Source organism: Drosophila nasuta, chromosome 3 (genome assembly GCF_023558535.2).
Source record: "Drosophila nasuta strain 15112-1781.00 chromosome 3, ASM2355853v1, whole genome shotgun sequence".
NCBI lineage: Eukaryota > Metazoa > Arthropoda > Insecta > Diptera > Drosophilidae > Drosophila > Drosophila nasuta.
This window is the reverse complement of record NC_083457.1, coordinates 9537326-9555985: the sequence shown is the minus strand read 5'-3', so window position 1 is coordinate 9555985 and position 18660 is coordinate 9537326. Positions and strand designations below refer to the sequence as shown.

Below are 18660 nucleotides of genomic sequence, written 5' to 3'. Positions count from 1 at the left end.
AATCCAAAATAAAAAGAAGCGAAACTTCATTAGAAATTGTGTTTAGCGCCTTGTGACATTTCATGGCAATTGTCTTTAACTTTTTACGCGTGTAAACTTTGCCTAAATGAATTTTGCACAATTCCATCGTCCATAACTTTCTTTCTTATTTTTTTTGGGGGCATTTTACTTTTATTTCTGCTGCTTCTTTTTTTTGGCATATGGCCCAAGGGAGTTGAAAGCTTGTTAAGCGACTTTCATTCAGGTGACGACGACGATGATGATGATGATGATGATAAGTGGTATGCCTGGTGATGATGACTACAACAACCGAAGCAACTCCCTGGAGTATTTTGTCAGTAATAAATGTGATTGTTTTCGCCAAAAGGCAAACGCACTCCTCGAGCATTATTTATATTTATGTTATTTAGCATAAACAACTTTGCTTAAATTGCACAAACTTTGCATAAGCCTCCAGCCACACTGAGCAGCGGCAATCAATTTCAATTTTAAGCCCTTTACAGGGGAAAGACAACGACAACGTTTTTAATTAATCGTCGGATTACCAGGAGCTGCCCAACTGTCCTTTCGCCAGCGGTTTATGCTGTACCCTTCAGCTGCTTCTTTTTTTTTTTCAGGTTGTTGTTGTTGTTGTTCGTTTTTCATTATCTCTGTGATTTATTCTATTTTTGCGACTCAACTAAACGAGCGACAAATTGTCGAGCGAACGAGAGTCCTCTGCGCTGATGATGAACTTTTATTGTCGCTGCCCGCTGTCGCGTTTAATCCTTCCACGCTTTGTGTCATCATCGATGCCGGCGCACACTTCTGACGGATTTACCACGACCATGACATCAGTAGTTATTGGGCATTGTCCAATCATGCCATATGGTCCAAGGAGCACTCCACACACAGTCATGGCAACACGTTGCCTGTGGCACAAACGACAAAAAAAAAAAACAAAGAGAGAACTGCATTTTGGCTCGACTTGTGGTTGGTCATATTAGTGCAACGTTGAAAATCTGTTTTGAAAGCCAATAAATCTGAATTATTGGCCTGCTGCCAGATGTCATCTCTATCGCAGTCTCTTCTGCTTCCCAACTATCGAGTATATTTCCTTCTCGGAATGATTAAGTGCTTGTATTGCGAATCACAATTGAATGCAGATGAACGAATGACTTGCGATTCGACATGCCTAAGCCCAACTTAGTGGAGCTGTCAATATTATGACACCCATTGAACTCCAGCGTGTTTGCTAATCATCAAACATCCATCGCTGTCCATCGCTCCCTTGAGCCCGTTGGCCATTAGACTGCCCCAATTATCAGGAAAGTCCATCAAGCAATTGCCCAAGAGCTGAATGCGAGAGAGTCATAAATTACAGAAGGTGCTAAAAGCCACACGCATATAAAAATTGTTAAAAATAATGACACATTTCCCAGCACAACTCCATTGGGTCATCAGCGGAATCTGCACATAAAAACCAAAAGGATGAGATGGGATTGGAAATGGAATTTTGTTGGGGGTTGTCCACTCATAACGTTGAGGAACATCACCATCATCATCAGCTCTCGTTAGAGGCGCAAATCTGCGCTGTGGGCGATGTTATTGTAACAATCGACACCCGACGCGTTAAACACACACGAAATGATTGCCAGGCAGCAAGCAGCGGCAGCTGAGAGGGAAAAGCGGAGAAAAGCAAGGGAAAAGCGGACTGGGCATTTGCCCGTGGCGTTTCGGTTTTGACCACAGCCATTGCTCACCGGGGTGTTGACAATTCAAACGCAATAATTGCGACTACAGCTCGACGGGATCGAGGGAAAAAAGGTACAAACTGCGGAGTGAAGGAAGAGGAGGCGGAAGGTGTGGAAGGACGCGTGTGCCTCGCCTTTGGCTCGTTATTTCGTGTTTGACACAATGTCAACTTTGTAATAAGTTTTGCTTTCGCTCGCTGCGCATACAGCGAAATAGTATTCACATGGCATAAAAAAAAACGTAGAAGTAAAACATTCACATTGGCGTTCGCTTTCGCTTTGATCTCTTCTTCCCGGCTTAGGGTAGTTTTTGCACCCCTGAAGCTGATGCTGCGACAGTCGCGACGCACTTTTAATGAACCCTCCACACTTCTTGCTGCCGATTTCTGATCCTATTGCCATTGTGGCCATTGTTCTCGCACTCTCTCTCTCCTGTTCGCATTCATCATTTGCCTTTGAATGCGCTCGCTTTTTGTCTGCTGTTTATTATTAGCCCGGCAAACACATCCGTCCGTCTGTCCGTCTGTGCCTACCATTGTTGGGCATTGCTCAATGTTGGTTTAATGAGTTGAATATGTCAAATGTCACCCCGTGTACGACACTCATTGTTGCTTTTTGCTTATTGACTGCTGATTCAAATGTAGTCATTAGCATTCAGAAATTACGCAAAACATTTGAAACTGAAATCAAGAATGTTTCAATTTAAAGCAAAACATTTTTATGGCTGGTTTGAGACTGTTGCTTGAGTGTTTTCTAATCCCTGCTATCTATGCGTGATAAAGTCATACGGTGCATTAGCATTGGGATGGATACTTGAACAGATGTCTTCACATTTCAAATTCACAAAACTAAAAGCAAAATGCAAGCCCAAAGTGAGAGTGAGAGAGACAAAGAGGATTCCGGTTTGGCCAACACCTTAGTGTGTTTTGTCACCCTCTGGACAGAAATTCGCACAGCTGAACGATGTTAATTCCTCCTGCAACGACGAATGCAAAAACGGCTTAGAGGTGAAGTTTCGCCAAAGTTTTGTCGCGTCTCTAATGCATGTTGGCATTTACATAATTCCCTTGACGCGGTAGAAGGAGAAGGAAGCACTTGACTCGAGGCAAGCAGCCAGAACCAAAAACAACACAAGCAAAATCAAAACCGAAACCAAAACCAAAACAGAAGCCGGAATTAGAAGCAGCCCAGCAGAGGCAAATATCAATTACAATCACGCAATCTATATATAAAGGCAGGGAATACTTTGGATCAGGGACAATGGCCAGCAAGTGAGAGTGAAAGAGAGCGAACGAGAGAGAGAGAGAGAGCACAACAAGCAAATTAATTGAAATCAATGCAAATGTCGGCTAACCCTCAAGGGTTGTGTGCCTCGTTTTCGTTCTGGTTTTTCAATTTCTATAGGCAATCGCATTTGTCAGCGGCTTAAGTCCGCTTCCCTCTCTCTCTGTCTCTCTTTCCCCCCCTCGGAAGTCACCTCATCACCACCGCGCTGCGTCACCATGGGCCCATTGTTGTCAAACATGTCAAAGCAATCGCAAACATTTGGGCTGCTTTTAATTTATCAATGCAAGTTTACTCAATTCTCTTACATTTCTTTTTTTCGCGTTGATCTATGGATTCCATTTCGCGGTTTGCTGAGCACATGCAACATCAGCAGCACCGCGAAGATAACGCGTCGATAAGCAACAACAGTGTCCTCGTGCTCGCAATTCATCTGATGCTACTCTCCGCTTGTGTGATAAGTAACTCATTTGGTTGCCCGGCGGCTCGACGGGTTCCAATTCCGAAATATGTCCTTATGTTGTTGAATTCGCGGTGGCTTCTGTGGGTTGTGCAACGCATCTTCCCCCGCAGGGAAACAGCCGAGGACACTCTTCAACATATGCCAACAAAATTGTCCCATTAAAATTGGATGAACGGGTGAAATAAACTTCGTTAATAAGACTTGATTAATATGGTGCCATTTACATTAAATGAATGACAATTTCGAATGGCCTCAGCGCACTAATCTGTTTTCTCAAGCACTTTTGAAGTAGTCGCTTTATTTTCAAGGTGGAAAAGACCGGGAGAAGAGACTTTAGATTTGAACGTATTCTTGAATCGCACAAATTTTACATCCAATTAAGAGTAGCGTAGAATAAAATAACAATCATCAGAAAATTTAAAATGTATATTAATCGTTTAGCTATTCAGAATAATATATTAATAATTTTCCTTGAAGTGATTGTTTTTGAGAAATTAAAAGAAAATTAAATAAAAAATATATACATATGTATATACTAAAAATACTACTACTCTATTTTTAAGCCGCTTTTGGATTTTCTTATCCTTAAGTAATTTTTCAAATAATTAGAAAATATTAAGAAAAAAAGCTTATTCAAAATTGTGTGCAACATTTAGATTCTCCGACAAAACATTATTGAATTGGTTTTCCTTGAAGTGACTAGTATCGTATTATCATATATCGTATTATCGTAATTATTATTAAATTTGCTTATATTTTCTTTTTAATATGATCATTTTAAAACAAGTAAGAAAGTTACAGTCGAGTGTGCTCGACTTTGAGATACCCGCTACCCATTTTTAATAAAGGCAAAATATTGCGGTATCACTTTCAAAATATACCGAAAATACTAAAAAATACTAAAAATATACCAAATGGTATGTTTGGTATATCGATATAGTACACCATTCAAAATATACCATAGACGGCACAATGTACCAGATTGTCGGCCAAAGCAACTCAGACCCATAGTAAGTAGGCGTTTTTGCCCATACAAAAGTATTTCTTTAATAACTTCCAACTTTTAACTTTTATCTGATCGCAACCAAATTTTCAGGAATCATAACTACTATAGTAATTATTGTATGTACCAAAATTCGCAACTCTAGCTTTTAAATTAGGATTGTTATTCGATTTTTTTTGATTTGCGGGGGCGGAAGTGGGCGTGGCAAAAATTTGAAAGAAACTTGATCTGCGTGCAAACATAACAAATGTTGTCGAAAAAAAATTATAGCTCTATCTCTTATAGTCTCTGAGATCTAGGTGTTCATACGGACGGACGGACAGACACACAGACGGACAGACAGACAGACGGACATGGCTAGATCGTCTCGGCTGTTGACGCTGATCAAGAATATATATACTTTATAGGGTCGGAGATGCCTCCTTCTACCTGTTACATACATTTCCTGCCGGCACAAAGTTATAATACCCTTCTACCCTATGGGTAGCGGGTATAAAAATTAGTTTAAATTTGAAGAGGTAAAAATTCGTCAAATAATATAAAAGGAATACTTTCAAATTGAAAAGTCTCTTCCGAAATATTAAAGCTACTTTTAATATTTTTATTTGAAGCAATGACATTACTATTACATTATTTGTCATTTAAATTTATCACAGTTTTAAACAACTGCGCATCAATCTACAGCATTGATTGCCCTTTCATCAGCTCAATTTGCTTATCGACTTTTGTTGTGCTCTCTCTTTCCTTTTTGAGGGATCTTTAAAGGTCAGTTATGGCTCAATACAAGCCAATTTCCGGCACATCAGAGGCCGTAAAAACGTTTGGCAACACGCGTCGCGGTTTAAAAACCAATGTCAATAAATTTTCACTAGAGCGAATTTATTGGAAGCTCGTCCCCAGCCTTAAGGGGGGAGGGATAGAAAGAGATGGAGGCTTTATGACAGCGCCGCAGGCATGATTCTTAACCCGTTGACGACGCGGAAATTGGCGACGCGTCTGAATGTCAATAAAGCGGACGCATTTTGTTGGAAACGCTTTTTAAGTATAGGCCACAGCCAAAGGAAAGGAAATCTGGCCAAAAATTGTGGGCGAGCAGAGCATGTATGTATGTATGTGGGAGGTGGAATAAGTCTGGCAATTGCCAAGTGAGGCGCGCATCGTTTGGCGACAAAATGATGACATCAAATCGCATAATTTGAGCGCCAGACGAGCCACGAGCTCGGAGTAACCCCAAAAGGTTTGCCAACAACAGCAACAACAACAACAACGGAGAAGAAGTTTATCGAAGTGAAAGTGGAGGAAGCACAATTCAAATTGCCTGATTTAGTAGTCGCTTGGGGCGCAACGATTCAACATAGATAGAGCATAAAGCATGCTCCAAGGATGCCGAAACACACTTTGCCACATGTGCCGAGGGGCAGCATCAACTAGCAACAACAACAACGAAATAAATATAAAAATGCTCGGCAATAAAATTTGCGTAAATAGTCCAATTTGCATTGAATGTTGCCTTATTTATGTGACTTTCTTTTCGGTCTTTTGGGGAAGGCAACAAAAATGAATCACACTTTTTGGCCATTGTTACGCTTTTCAATTTCTATTGTTGTTGACGTTGTTATTCGCCGTTAGTTGGGGAAGTGTAAATTTGCCAAATTTTGTTAAAAGCAAAACAAAATATAAATAGCTCTCTGGGACTAAAATGGTTATGGAAATGGGCAAACATTTTTTTCTCATCTTCGCGTTGTTCTCTTTTTGCAAATCAAATGGCGAATATTTATACCAGATACCTATAGGTTAGAAGGGTATCATAACTTTGTGATGCAGGAAATGGACGTAATATGCGGCATCTTCGACCCCATAAAGTATATATATTCCTGATTAGCGTCAACAGATAAGACGATATAGCCATGTCGGTCTGTCCATCTGTCTGTATGATATAGATCTCAGAGGCTATACTAAATGGAGATATAGTTTTTTTTCGACATCACCGTTATATTTGCAGGCAGATGAAGTTTTTTAAAAAATTTTCCACGCCCACCTCCGCAAATCAAAAAAATTTAATACCAATCATAATTCTGAAGCTTTTTGGTACATACAATAATAACTATATTATTTATGATTCCTGATTTGCGATTATAAATAATTTTATGTTGAAAAAAAATTGTGTATTTACTAAGGGTCTTAATAGCTTTGGCTGACAATTTGATATATTTTGAATATTTTTTTTTAATTTTTTAATGCAGTATACCAATATACCAAATATGGCCTTTGGTATATTTTAGTGTTTTTACGGTACCGCATATATTATAAGAATAATACTTCATAGTTTTTCCTTTATTTAAAATGGGTAGCGAGTATCTCATAGTCCGGCACACCCGACTGTAGCTCTCTTACTTATTTTATTTTGAACGTGGACTTAGCCGAACCCGGAAACGATGCCATTGTTATTGCTCATCGTCAACTTTGCGCAGACGAAAGTGCTTGAAAAGTTTGCATGCTCCTTAACGAATGGTGAATGTAATCAAGCCTGGCAATTAACAATCGATGCTTAAAGCGCTGCCAATTAACAATTAACAATTAAGCTTCAACCCAAAAAAAAGTTGGCGGAAAGTTTTTCTCAACTTTTTGAGCGTGATTTTCAATAAATAAATGCGCTTATTAATTTACAATTTACCCACAACGTATGCATGTGAAATGCAAATGAAGGGAGAGCCATATATTTATTTTCTGTTCTTTTTTTTTGGGTCACGTATATCAGTTGTCGAGGCCAATCAATCGATTGATACAGAAATTCCATTGGCATCATTAAATCACATGCTAAAGTATTTGAATTTCACACGCACCGACAACACAAATTATAGAATATTAAAGCAATTATAGACACTTGATGTCAAAGTGTGTGCATTGATACAGTTTTGGTTTTTTATTAGATATTTAAATTGTTGTAATTAAATGTGATTAATTCGGCTGTCTAATTGCTCAGCGAACGTTGCGCGTTGCGTGCTTCGATCGAGGACATTCCACAAATTGTTCGCATGTGTGTGTGTGTGTGTGTGTGTGTGTGTGTGTGTGGATTTGTGTGTTAACTGAGTTATTAGCTCGTTATCTTTCACACTTAATATTTACACAGTCGGCTGGTGAATTGCGGCACAACATCACAACAGCTAGTCAACCAGCAAAAAGAGAGCAAAAAAGCGAACAGAGCAAAGCAGCGCAGCGTTCGTTGTCAATGCCAGAGAATAGCTTGCTTAAAATTCAAACAATGTGTTGATGCCTTCACACCAACAAAACATGCATAATTAATATGCAAAAGAAGCAACAGCAGCAACAGCAGCAGCCAGAGAAAGGAACAACTTTTTGGCCGAGCTGGAAAATTGAAAGGGTTAGCATACTTTTTCCGGGGAGCAAGGGGAAGGCATTAGACGACATTTTGCAGCTCTGCCACAGCTTCATTATTACAGCTTCCGCGTCAACATCATTTCCGCAAACACACACACACACAAGCACACACATTGAAACACACAAACAGTTGCCATTATTGTTGTTATTGGCATGCATAATTCATATGTGAAAAGCAACAATAGGTGGCAAAGCAAACGAAGCAAAAACATAACCTCAAACCACGTAAATGCCACTGAAAATGCTTTAATTGGGGCTCACACAATCCCCCCCTGTCTCTCTCTCTCTCTTTCGGCCCTTTGCGCACTCCTTCAACACATTTGCATATTTCAATGCATGCAATTAGGCGTGCGGAGGATGAAGGCGACTTGAGTTGAAACTCAGACGCGGGGGAAGAAGATGTAGCGACATGTTAGAAAAGTTCAATTTTTTGTTTAAACTTTTCTTCTGACTTTTTCATTCTTCTTCTTGCAGCAAAATCACGCCATTTTACGGTGAATGGTTTGAGTGCTAATAACACGCTTCAGCAGCAGCAATATAACCTGCAACAGCAACAGCAGCAGCAGCTGCAGTCGGCGACTGACACACGCAACATCTACAACAATCCCTACAATCCACAGCAACAACAACAACAACAGTCACAACAACAGCAACAACAACAACAACGTTCCGCACACCTCTTTAAGGCGCTGGCTGCATCTGCTGCTGTCGGCGGCAACAACAGCTTGAGTCATCCTTACGACTTCTCGAGCTCATCCTCATCATCGAACGCGAACAACGAGCAACAAGGATCCTCGTCCTCGGAGGCGGACAATGCGTTTCTAACTCATAATAACGGTAAGTCAATACAACACATATCAAAAATATATTTTTGAAGAGAAAAATTAAAAGATTGCCCTAGCAAAATAATACATATAATACTAGTGTATAGAGAGAAAGTAAAATTCTGGTTACCCATTCGAAGTAAAAGAAAAACAGTGCGGTATTACCATCAAACTACTAAAATATGACATGTGCTTTATTTGGTATTTTATTATACTGCTAAGTTCAAAGTATACACAATATATCAAATTGTCAGCCAAAACAAGTAAGATCCGATAAATATCATGTTGAAAAATGCCATTTTGTTTTGCTGCTCAATCAACTCACTTTAATGCAGTCTTCACTTTTTATTGATCTATTTAAAATTGCCATTTATCAATCTTTTGCATATAAGTTTAGTCTTGCAATATCGTGCTTAGTTTTATATATCCACAATTATCAAATGCCACATTAAAATCAAGTCTAAGTGAAAGATGTCTTTGAAGTAAAATTAAAAGGTATTTACAAATATATTTTAAGAAGTAAAATTATTCCCTAATTTTTACTAATGAAAAAAGTGATTCTGTCCTTCAATTGTTGGTGCAGAATATCATTAAAATAGAAAAAATCGGAAAAGTATAGAACATGAGAGAAGTATATTATTTAATTTGAAAAGATTTCTTAGAGTAATCAAAGCTCATTTATCGCACTTTATTATGTGCGCTCATTATTTGCCTGAAGTACAACCGAGACCGAGACCGAGACCGAGTCGAGTCGAATCCCCCCAATCGCAAATTGAATTAAAAACTGAAGCAATTAGAAGAAAACAAAAAAAAAACACAACTTCCGAGACCGTAAGTAATATTTCCTCTCTTGAATAATTTTTGCCTCTGGTGGCACAACAAATCACAAAAAGAAAAACGAACTTGCTCACCTGCCTTGTTCCTGGCTCGGGTTGTCTTGGCCAGCTTGCCATAATTTGCACGCAATTTGCATTTCAAGTGGCCAATCCCGAGTCCAAGCCCAAGCCCATCCCAGTTTCCACTCAATGCTCAAGTTGGCCAGTAGCCTTTCCTTTACCATAACTTGGCGCTGCCTTCTAATTACAGCACAAAAAAGGTGCTCATAGCTCAGTCTCAGTTGCTTCCTCCAACTTCGACTTTGACTCCTTCTCAATCGCAGTCTGAGTCTCTCTCATAGTTTCCGTCTGAGCTGCAGTCTTAGTTCCAGGCTGGAAAACTTGGCACCCACAGAGCTGGCAATAAGTGAAATTTATGTGAGTGTTCATAATTTGTTAAAGCAAAACGGCTGCAGGACACCAGAAGACAGACGAGATTCGTGTAAAGTCATGCTACAAATTACAGAGCGAAAGGTGGAGAACGCTGTGAGATTTATTTAGCTGAGTGAAATAATCAACGAAATGATTGTAGTTGAGAAAATCTTCTTAGAGCGAATATCTTTTTCACTGATCTGCAAGTTTGCTGGCAGTATTTTATGTATGCTCAGAAGCTGCAACATTATCAACAAATCATTGCCGCAGTAGCTGGCAAACGGGCAAAACTATAAAATGTGGCAAAGTGCAATTGCCGCACAGGACAATGGCAGCTGAAGCAGCAGCAGAAGCAGACACAGACTGCGACTCCAGCTCAGACTGAGGGCAAGCACGCCGTCAGTTATGCAATAAAAATCATTAAAAAATATAAAAATGAAAGCGGCAAGTTAACAAGGCGGTTTGCTTTTCCGTCTCCGGCTCGATGCTGATGAAGCCATGGAAAAAATTGAAAATCTTTGTTGAGAATGGCAGGCAGCAACGATGCGTCGTCGTTGGGTAACAAGAAACTAAACGAGCGCCCAGCGCCATAAACTTAAATCACGATTAAAAGTGTGATTATCCTTGTGGCGCTACAAATCGCCGCTGCAGCTGACAGAGAGCAGACGATGGCCCAGGCCAGGACAACATCGTCCTGTCGGCTCTTGTAGCTCTTGTTGTGTTGTGCTGTTGTGCTGCTGTTTGTTGTTGCAGTTGTCTGATTTTATATCTTTACAACCAGGCGCGGCTGTTGTGGATGAGTAGTCAAACCCAGACTCAGACCCAGACCCAGACCCAGAGCCAGAGTCAAACCCAGACTGAGTCCGAGTCCTTGCCGCTGTTGCCTTTGTTGTTTTGCATCTCCTCGCTGCTGTAATGTTTTGTTTTGCTTTGCTTTGGCTTGAGAAGACAGCAGCCACACACACACTCACAAGATGTCGAAGTATCTACAGCTAACTATGAGATACATATATGTTTATGTATATCGAAGTCTATGCATATACGAGATAGTTGGTGCTGAGAGTGAAAGATACTTCAATTTAAAGTTCAACTTAAAGCGAAGCCAAGCAGTCATCTAATGCATGTGAAGCGGAAGTAAATTCGCAAATAAAACTGAAATTAAATCCTGCATTATTAGCACTCGCATTTAAAATTAGTGAAAATCAATGCAGAGCTTCCTGCATACAACTGTCCAAAATGTCCATCAATTGTTTAGCCCAAGCCGGTAAGCTTAACCCTTTGCTCTTATTCTAAGCTGTCGATTGTGCTGCAGATTTTTGCCAATTTTACAAAACCGAAACGTCGAAGGACGATTGGCGACTCCTGCCTCGATTTCAGTGCAAATACAAACAGAACAAATGCAAATAAACAAGGCGTAGAAGGCCTATAAACAAAGGAGCATTCGAGGGTGGACACACAACACAGCACAACACAGCACAGCAGAGCACACAGAGGAGGACTCTGAACCCGATTCTGCCATTCTGTCGGTCGGCTTATCACAATTGACCCATCACACGAGCCAATGGCTCTTTCTCCCTTTTGTCCCCCAACCAACTGTTTGTCTGTCTGGGTTTAACCCGCCCCATGGCCAGGCCAAAGTGAACAATTGACTCTCGTATTTCAGTGATGAACTTAACTTATGTCAAAATATGCGATAAGTAATCCTTTTCGGCTTCGACAGTCCACTTCCTGTGTCCCGTCCAGTCGACCATTCGCTTCATTCCTTTCGCTGTTCGCCGTTCGCCTTTCGACCCATTTAGAGGCAGTGTAAATATTTTGTTTCTAGTGATAATTTCGTTCGTGGGGGTTTGTTGTTGATGGCATTGCCATTATTGTACATTTTGTACATTTGTCACGAAATCTGAAACAAAAACTCTGTTTACGTTTCCTTCTTGAATCTTGTGCCCCTAATGAATTGTGACAGCAACGCAACTCTTGATGGGCATCAAGGGTCAAAGTGGTCAAGGCATCTTTTATTTGTTCTTCATTTGTCGGGAGATTTCTTTTTGTTTTCATATTGAAAACTTGTCTCATTTTGTGAACACTTAAAGAAATATTTAAGTTTTAAAAATCTAAAAAACAAGCAATAAAACCATTAAACAAAAATTATTTAAAAAATGTGTAGAACTCTTTAATGAAAAAACAAATAAAATGATTTTGAATTTCAGAAAAAGATGTCTCAGAATTTTAATTTATTTACATTTTTTAAACTGAAGATGGAATATAACTTTTCAATTTCACTCAATACGTACAAATTGTTGACAGCGACAAACTTTCTAAAATCATTTATTTCTGAAGTTCTTTAAATGAAGTAAATTAAAATGAAGTAAACAAACTTTCTAAAATCATTTATTTCTGAAGTTCTTTAAATGAAGTAAATTAAAATGAAATGAAAACATTTTTCCTGCACACTCTTAATTTTTCTGTGTGTACTCCAGTTGTCATTGTGCAACACTTTCCACTCTTCATACCCTCCACCCATTAAGGAAGAGAGACAGATCTATCTTCTATTTGCCCCCAATTTTATCGGCTATCGACTATCAGTGCCGTCATGCCATCAACATAACGCAGCCCTAAAGGTTTGAATGACACCCCAGTTCGCAGACTGAGATTCTCAATTAGGATAATCTTCGAATGACTACGCAAATAGTAGTCAAAAATTGGCAAAATTCGAAAATTCGCTGCGGACGTTTCGGTCAATGCATTGGACACAACGCGATGAGAGAAAGTCATCCGAGTTCCGAGTTTCGAGTTCTTTCTTCCTTGCTCGCCAGGGATCCCAATAACTGTTTATTTTGGCTTGTAACTGTTTGTTGTTGTTGTTGTTGTTGTTGTTGCTGTTGCTGTTATGCTGCTCGTATTTGTACAGGCATTGCAAATTTCGGTGTCTCCTGCTTTTTCCGGCACATAAAATTTTCCGTATTGTCAGATGAAATGCGTCTCCTGGGGGCGGCCTGGACGATTGGGCGGGTATTTGTATTAAGGTCGTGGACTCTGAATGGGGGAGTGGGGGAAGAAAGAACGGGTCGACTGCCCTCCATTATATGCACATAAAAATAAATTCCAAGACTTTATTATGCCCATGTACTTGTCATTGTCGAAGTCGATGTGTGTGCAATGGACTGTGCTTTCAAGAGGGGGGAAAAACGAAACCCGCCTGCAATTGCAATTGTGATTGCTGGCAGAAGAGGGCGCGTTTTGCATTCGTATGTTTGTTTTTGTAGCATAGTGTAGAGAGACTCGACTTGTGTTTAATTTTTTGCAAAAATGTATTCAATTGAATAACATGCGATTGCTTCATTGGGTTCCATTGGTGCACGAGTTTTATTTACGGATTATTGCAGCAGTTGTGTTTTACTTTAACTTTAATTGAGTTACTCTCTCTTCTTGTCTGACCTCAACTGCTCTCTCTTTCCCTTATCCAGTCGTGTGTGTCAACAGAGTTCGCTGAAGCAAAGCCGACGCCCACACGAAGCAAACAAAAAGTCAGTCACTTATCGGCGTAGCAAACAAAATGACAGTTTGATGCACCGAAAAAACTTGCAATTGGCCCCAAAATTGAGAGCCGCCTTTCAGACGCTTTGGCATCTAAGCCAAAGTAAATGACGCCAACTCGGCGCTCGGCAAAAGTTTTGCCGTGCAACAAATACAAGTTGTGCTTATAGATAAACTCAGTCACTTTAAATTGTCCATTTGCAACTGTAATTCCATAATGTGAAGTGAAGTGAGCCACCAGACACAAAAGAGGCAGCAATCTCATCTTGAATTTCACATGAATACATTCTCGGCTCTTAAGCATCTCTGAAGCACTTGAGCATGCCTTTTGGCCACTGTCAAGTGGCAAACTGTGGTCAGGCCATTATAACTTATAAGTCGGTCTACCCACTATACTTTCTACCCACACTCCTCACTCCCCATTCTGTCGCTCAAGTGGCGGAGGCGGTTTTGGTAAATTTTTAGTCATGCCATTTTCCAAATGAAATTCAAACTGACATCGTATCAATTTAAATCAAATGAAGTGCACTTTTTGACTCTGTCGCACATTCTTTATCCCTTTCTCTCTCACTCTTTCAACCGTTCGACTGTTCGACTCGACTGCACACTAGATTTGGGCTAAAAGTTCAGGACAGGCCGGAAAGCAATCGAGCGTATCCTTTAAGTGCTATGCCGAAAGTGGCATAAACTTTAGCATAGTTTTTAGTAGTTTTTGCTGTTGTCGTTAGGCTGCAGTTGACATAGTTTTGCTGAGCAGAAAACCCAGTACGTGCGAATGCCACCTGAAAATGGAGTTAAAGTTCCGGGTTGAGCTGCAGCTCATTACGTGGCCAGCAGCACAAATGATGTGACAAGTTGTTGACCAAATTAGAATTTTGTTCTAGAAATGCGCACAAAAGTATGCAACACGGCATCACGACGACCATCAAGGACTCGTCGGGTTCCACCTCATCTCCTCACCACCTCACCTGACCAATTTACGACTCCCAACTCCCGAGAAAACGATGCCAGCAATTTAATGAGCTGCCATTTATATAAAAAGGAGCAAAGTGGCCAAAGGTAGCCAAATATTTAGCTCCCTCTGTGTGTGTGTGTGTGTGTGTATGTTAGAGACAGAGTACAAACACCTAAGGGTACTCGGGAAACGAGTCGAGTGTGAGTGCGAGTGAAAGTGTGGGGGGAGGAAGGGAAGTTTTCACATGCGAGGATGCGAGTCCGTGATTCATGCAATTCGCACAGCAGCTGGCCATAAAAATGGCTTAAAATGATCATCATAAACGTTGAGTGAGCAAATATTGCAATAAAAGTAAATGACTGAAGGACGTCGTAAAATATTTATACGTGATGCTCACACACACACACAAACACACACACCGAGAGTCTCACATGGTGATGGAGTCTCATGAATATCATAAAAAAAAACGAAGAGAAAAGAAAGCAAACAGAGCGAAAGCTGCAAAATTAAGGCAACAATTGAACAAGTCGAGCAAAAAAGTGCTAAGCATGCAGAAAAATATGCGATGGCAAAACAAAAAGTCGCGTCGACTTTTGACCTAATGATGAAGTATTTTTTTACGAAACAGGTGAGCAAATTGATGCCAACTAACTGTGAGTATGTTATTCACTCTTCACAATTTATAGTGCCCATATTATGGCACAAAGTTTGTTATAAACTCAATTTTATGATAGTTGCAATCAACCCATACCAAAGCTTCTCAGTTAGTTGCGCAAAAGCTGAGCCATAAAAGCCGTGAAAGTGTCGGGTGCCATAAAACTGTTTACAGCGTTTGGGCGCCTAAAAGTAGGCAACGATAACAATGCCAACGGAAAGTGCATTCAAATTGAAAAATCAGCAAATTTTAATATGCTTGCGACCCTTCAGTTTTAGATTCGAGTTATAGAAGCGATAAAAATGTTTAGTCGAATATTTTTGTCACCATTTCTCGGTTAGTTGTCTTTAAACTAGATTGTAACTGATTGAAATTCCATCGCTCGTTTTACAGTCATGCCGTTAAGCTCACCATCCTCACCATGTTATTGAAACTTACTTTATATTTGCTACCCCTATTCGAGAGTGGGGTGACTCTGCTTCTCTTACGCTCTCTCACTGTTGCTACCCCTCCAAGGATGTTAACTGTGCAGAAGTTTCGTCAAGTTCTCAGTTTCCCCTGCTGCTTCAGGGGTAGTTAGATAATGTTAAATAACATGGCAGTGCTCGCAGGGGTTTCTTTATAACACGTATGTTAAGCTAACAGCATGTTAGCTAGCTCTGTTAGCAACTAAGATGTTTGCTTTAATAGAAATATATACAAAATGTTAATACAAATGTTGTCAACCAACTTAAAAGTTAATATAGTGTTTGTTGTTATAAAATGTTTTTATTTTATTTATAATGCTTTGCTTTATCCAGCTGCCTTTAAATTCCCCGCAACTGCTATTTAACATGATGAGCTTAGCAGTAATTGTACATAAAGCTTTATTGACAGAGCTTAAGCAAAGCTTTTAACATTTATAAGAGCCTGCGTAGGGGAACTTGCCCCTAAATGTGCTTTTGACATCAAGCTTTGTGAAAGCTTTTCGCCCCTAAAAGCCAACTGCAAGTTACAGCAGCCGACGAAGGCGCTTACAAAGGTTGTTGCTCATTAAACGCGGCTCACAACGACGTCGACGTCGGCGTCGACAGCGACGCATTTAAGCAGCCAGAGATACGATGAGAATGGATTGTTCGGGCTGCATAGTTTGAGGTCCATTGCGCTGCTATTTTGGCTTTTTGCATAACTTTTATTGTGTACGACAGGCGGCAGCCAAACACAGCTGGCGAATTTCGGTTTTGCGAGCGCACGAAAGAGAGAGAGAGTGAGAGAGAGAAAGAGCGCCTTGCGGAAGTGAATGCTCAGAGCTCTGCTTCGGTCGCAGTTGCTGTCGCTGTCAGCGTCGAGTTGTTGCTCATCTCCGAGTGTGCTGCTATCTGTGTGCATGTATGTACAAGTATGTGTGTGTGTGTGTAAGTGTAGAACAGCAACTCGTGGAGCAGTGACGATGAAGCTGATGCTGAAATGCGGCCGGTAGTCGCATCGCCGCATCAGGCTAACGCCGCCATAACGCAACGCATTCAATGTGGCAAGCGCAACAATGAGCTGCTGCTGCTCCAGCAATCGCTACTGCTATAGCTGCTGCTCTTCGTCATCACCATCATCGTTGTCGTTGTCGTCGGCGTCAGCGTCGTCGTCGTCGTCGTCGTTGCCCGCGTCGTTGTCCGTGTCGTTGTCGTCGCCCGTTGTCGTAGTCGACATTCTGTCGTGTCGTGTGTATGCAATTTTGCATTAATTTTTGTTGCTGCGACCGAAAACTTAACTGCAGTTTAGCGTACATTTTCAAACGACGTGCTTCGAAATCCCGTTCAAATGGCCAATTGTAAAAGTGAAGCTGTGAACATCAAGTATACGCCGCTTGTGTTTTGCCCGTGAACAATTTTCGCAGTGCCATCATCGAGTGTAGACAAAAACATTATTCCATTTGGCGCCAAAAAAGCAGCAGTGCAACCATTTTCAAGTGCCACCCCTCTCCCCTCTCTCTTCTATTCACAAAGCGTGAGTGTGTGTCTGCATATGAGTGTGTGTGTGTGTGTGAGCGACGACCGTAACAAGTTGGCAAACATAGTGCGAGCAGAGAAAAGGCAATTTTCAAGCACACAACAAAAATTTGAGGCCTCCCTTTGTAGCTTATTAGTTGCCCACTTAAACATATGTGTGTGTGTGTGTCGCGACATTAAAGTGAGCTTTTGACCAACGCTGCGTATGCGTGATATTAAAGCTGCTTCAATGAAGCTGCTTCCTTTGCCATCACATGCGTATTAAAACACTTTATATTCTCACTCAATGAATAGACAATAAAGCCTTTGGCTAAATTGTAAAGCAACTGAATCAACAGCATGCCAGCGATTAGCAAAGTGTAAAGCAAATCAAGCAAACGCAGCCACAGTTTGATTTAAGCTGTAAATAAGTTTGTGTGTGTGTGGATGAGAGTGTGTGTGCGAATGTGTGTGTCTGCAATCAGCAGCAAACTATATCCGGCATTCTACATATCTGCATCCGTATAACTGGCGCTTATCCGCTTGAATGTGTCGCTTGGCGCACTTAATAAACATCACTTTCAATAATAATATAAGCAGCCGCAGGCGGGCCATAAATTTTCGGTTGAGCACTGGCTCACTGACAGCTGCCCGCTTTCCGCATTCCACTTGCCGCTTGCCGCTCTGATAATTCGCGGGCAAATAAGGCAAACTCTTGAAACTGAAACTAAACAGCGAACAACTTTGGCAAATAGCCGACAGCGGCATTTGCGAACATGAGCGAACATATCCAAAATTTAAATTAACAAGCAAACAGACAAATAAACATACAAACATACGTCGCGCGTACAAATAAATAAACAAAGCACGAAAGCGAACAAATAAACAAAACAGCGCCCAACGCCCAATTTCTGTGTCTGCAATAGAAATTTCGAGTTTTGTGTGTGTGTTGATCAATAATTGTCGGCAAACAGGAAAATAAAAAACGCAAACTGAACTAAATATAAGAATAGTTAACTGAACAATAAATATTAAAATTCGATAAAGACTGCGATTACAACAAGATTCGATTGTATGCTGCAACTAAATGTACAATGAAATTGATTGTCCAAGAGGTAAGTGAAACGATTGATTGATTGATCAATTGATTATTTCGAAATCTACACAAATTAAAGTTACATAGCTAATCCACTCGAGATGTGAATACCTCACTTGTTGCATAAATGCATGGCCCTTAAATATAAAGTGGAAACATCAAATGGGCCAACAACAAACGCCTTGTCTGGAGAGACTCGTTAAGGCATTGAGCGAAGGCTTTTAACGCATTTGCTACACCACAAAATGAATGCAGCAGCTGTGTGTGAGTGTGTCTCAGCACTCACACACACTCACACACAGCTGCTGCATCGCATCGCCTGCTAAGTTACATATTAAAAGAAAATACAAGAAAATACCGGCAAATATTTCATCAATAATGCACACAGACGAATGTAGATAGAGAAAAACCAGAAAACCAAAGCATGCCACCAGCCATTGGGGGTGTCAGTCAGTCAATCAGTCAGTCAGTCAATCAGTCGACTCCAGCTTCAAGTTGCAAAATGC

The 18660-nt window shown here is 40.5% G+C and overlaps 1 protein-coding gene across 1 annotated transcript in view; it reads left to right on the top strand.

Moving 5' to 3' along the window:
- Positions 1-8892, top strand: part of LOC132793500 (probable E3 ubiquitin-protein ligase bre1) — a 57812-nt gene extending 48920 nt beyond the window's left edge. The window contains exons 4-5 of the mRNA XM_060803455.1: positions 8357-8719; positions 8807-8892. Coding sequence (XP_060659438.1) covers positions 8357-8719; positions 8807-8892 — 449 coding nt within the window. The remainder of the gene's footprint in view (positions 1-8356; positions 8720-8806) is intronic.
- Positions 8893-18660: the final 9768 nt, after the last annotated feature.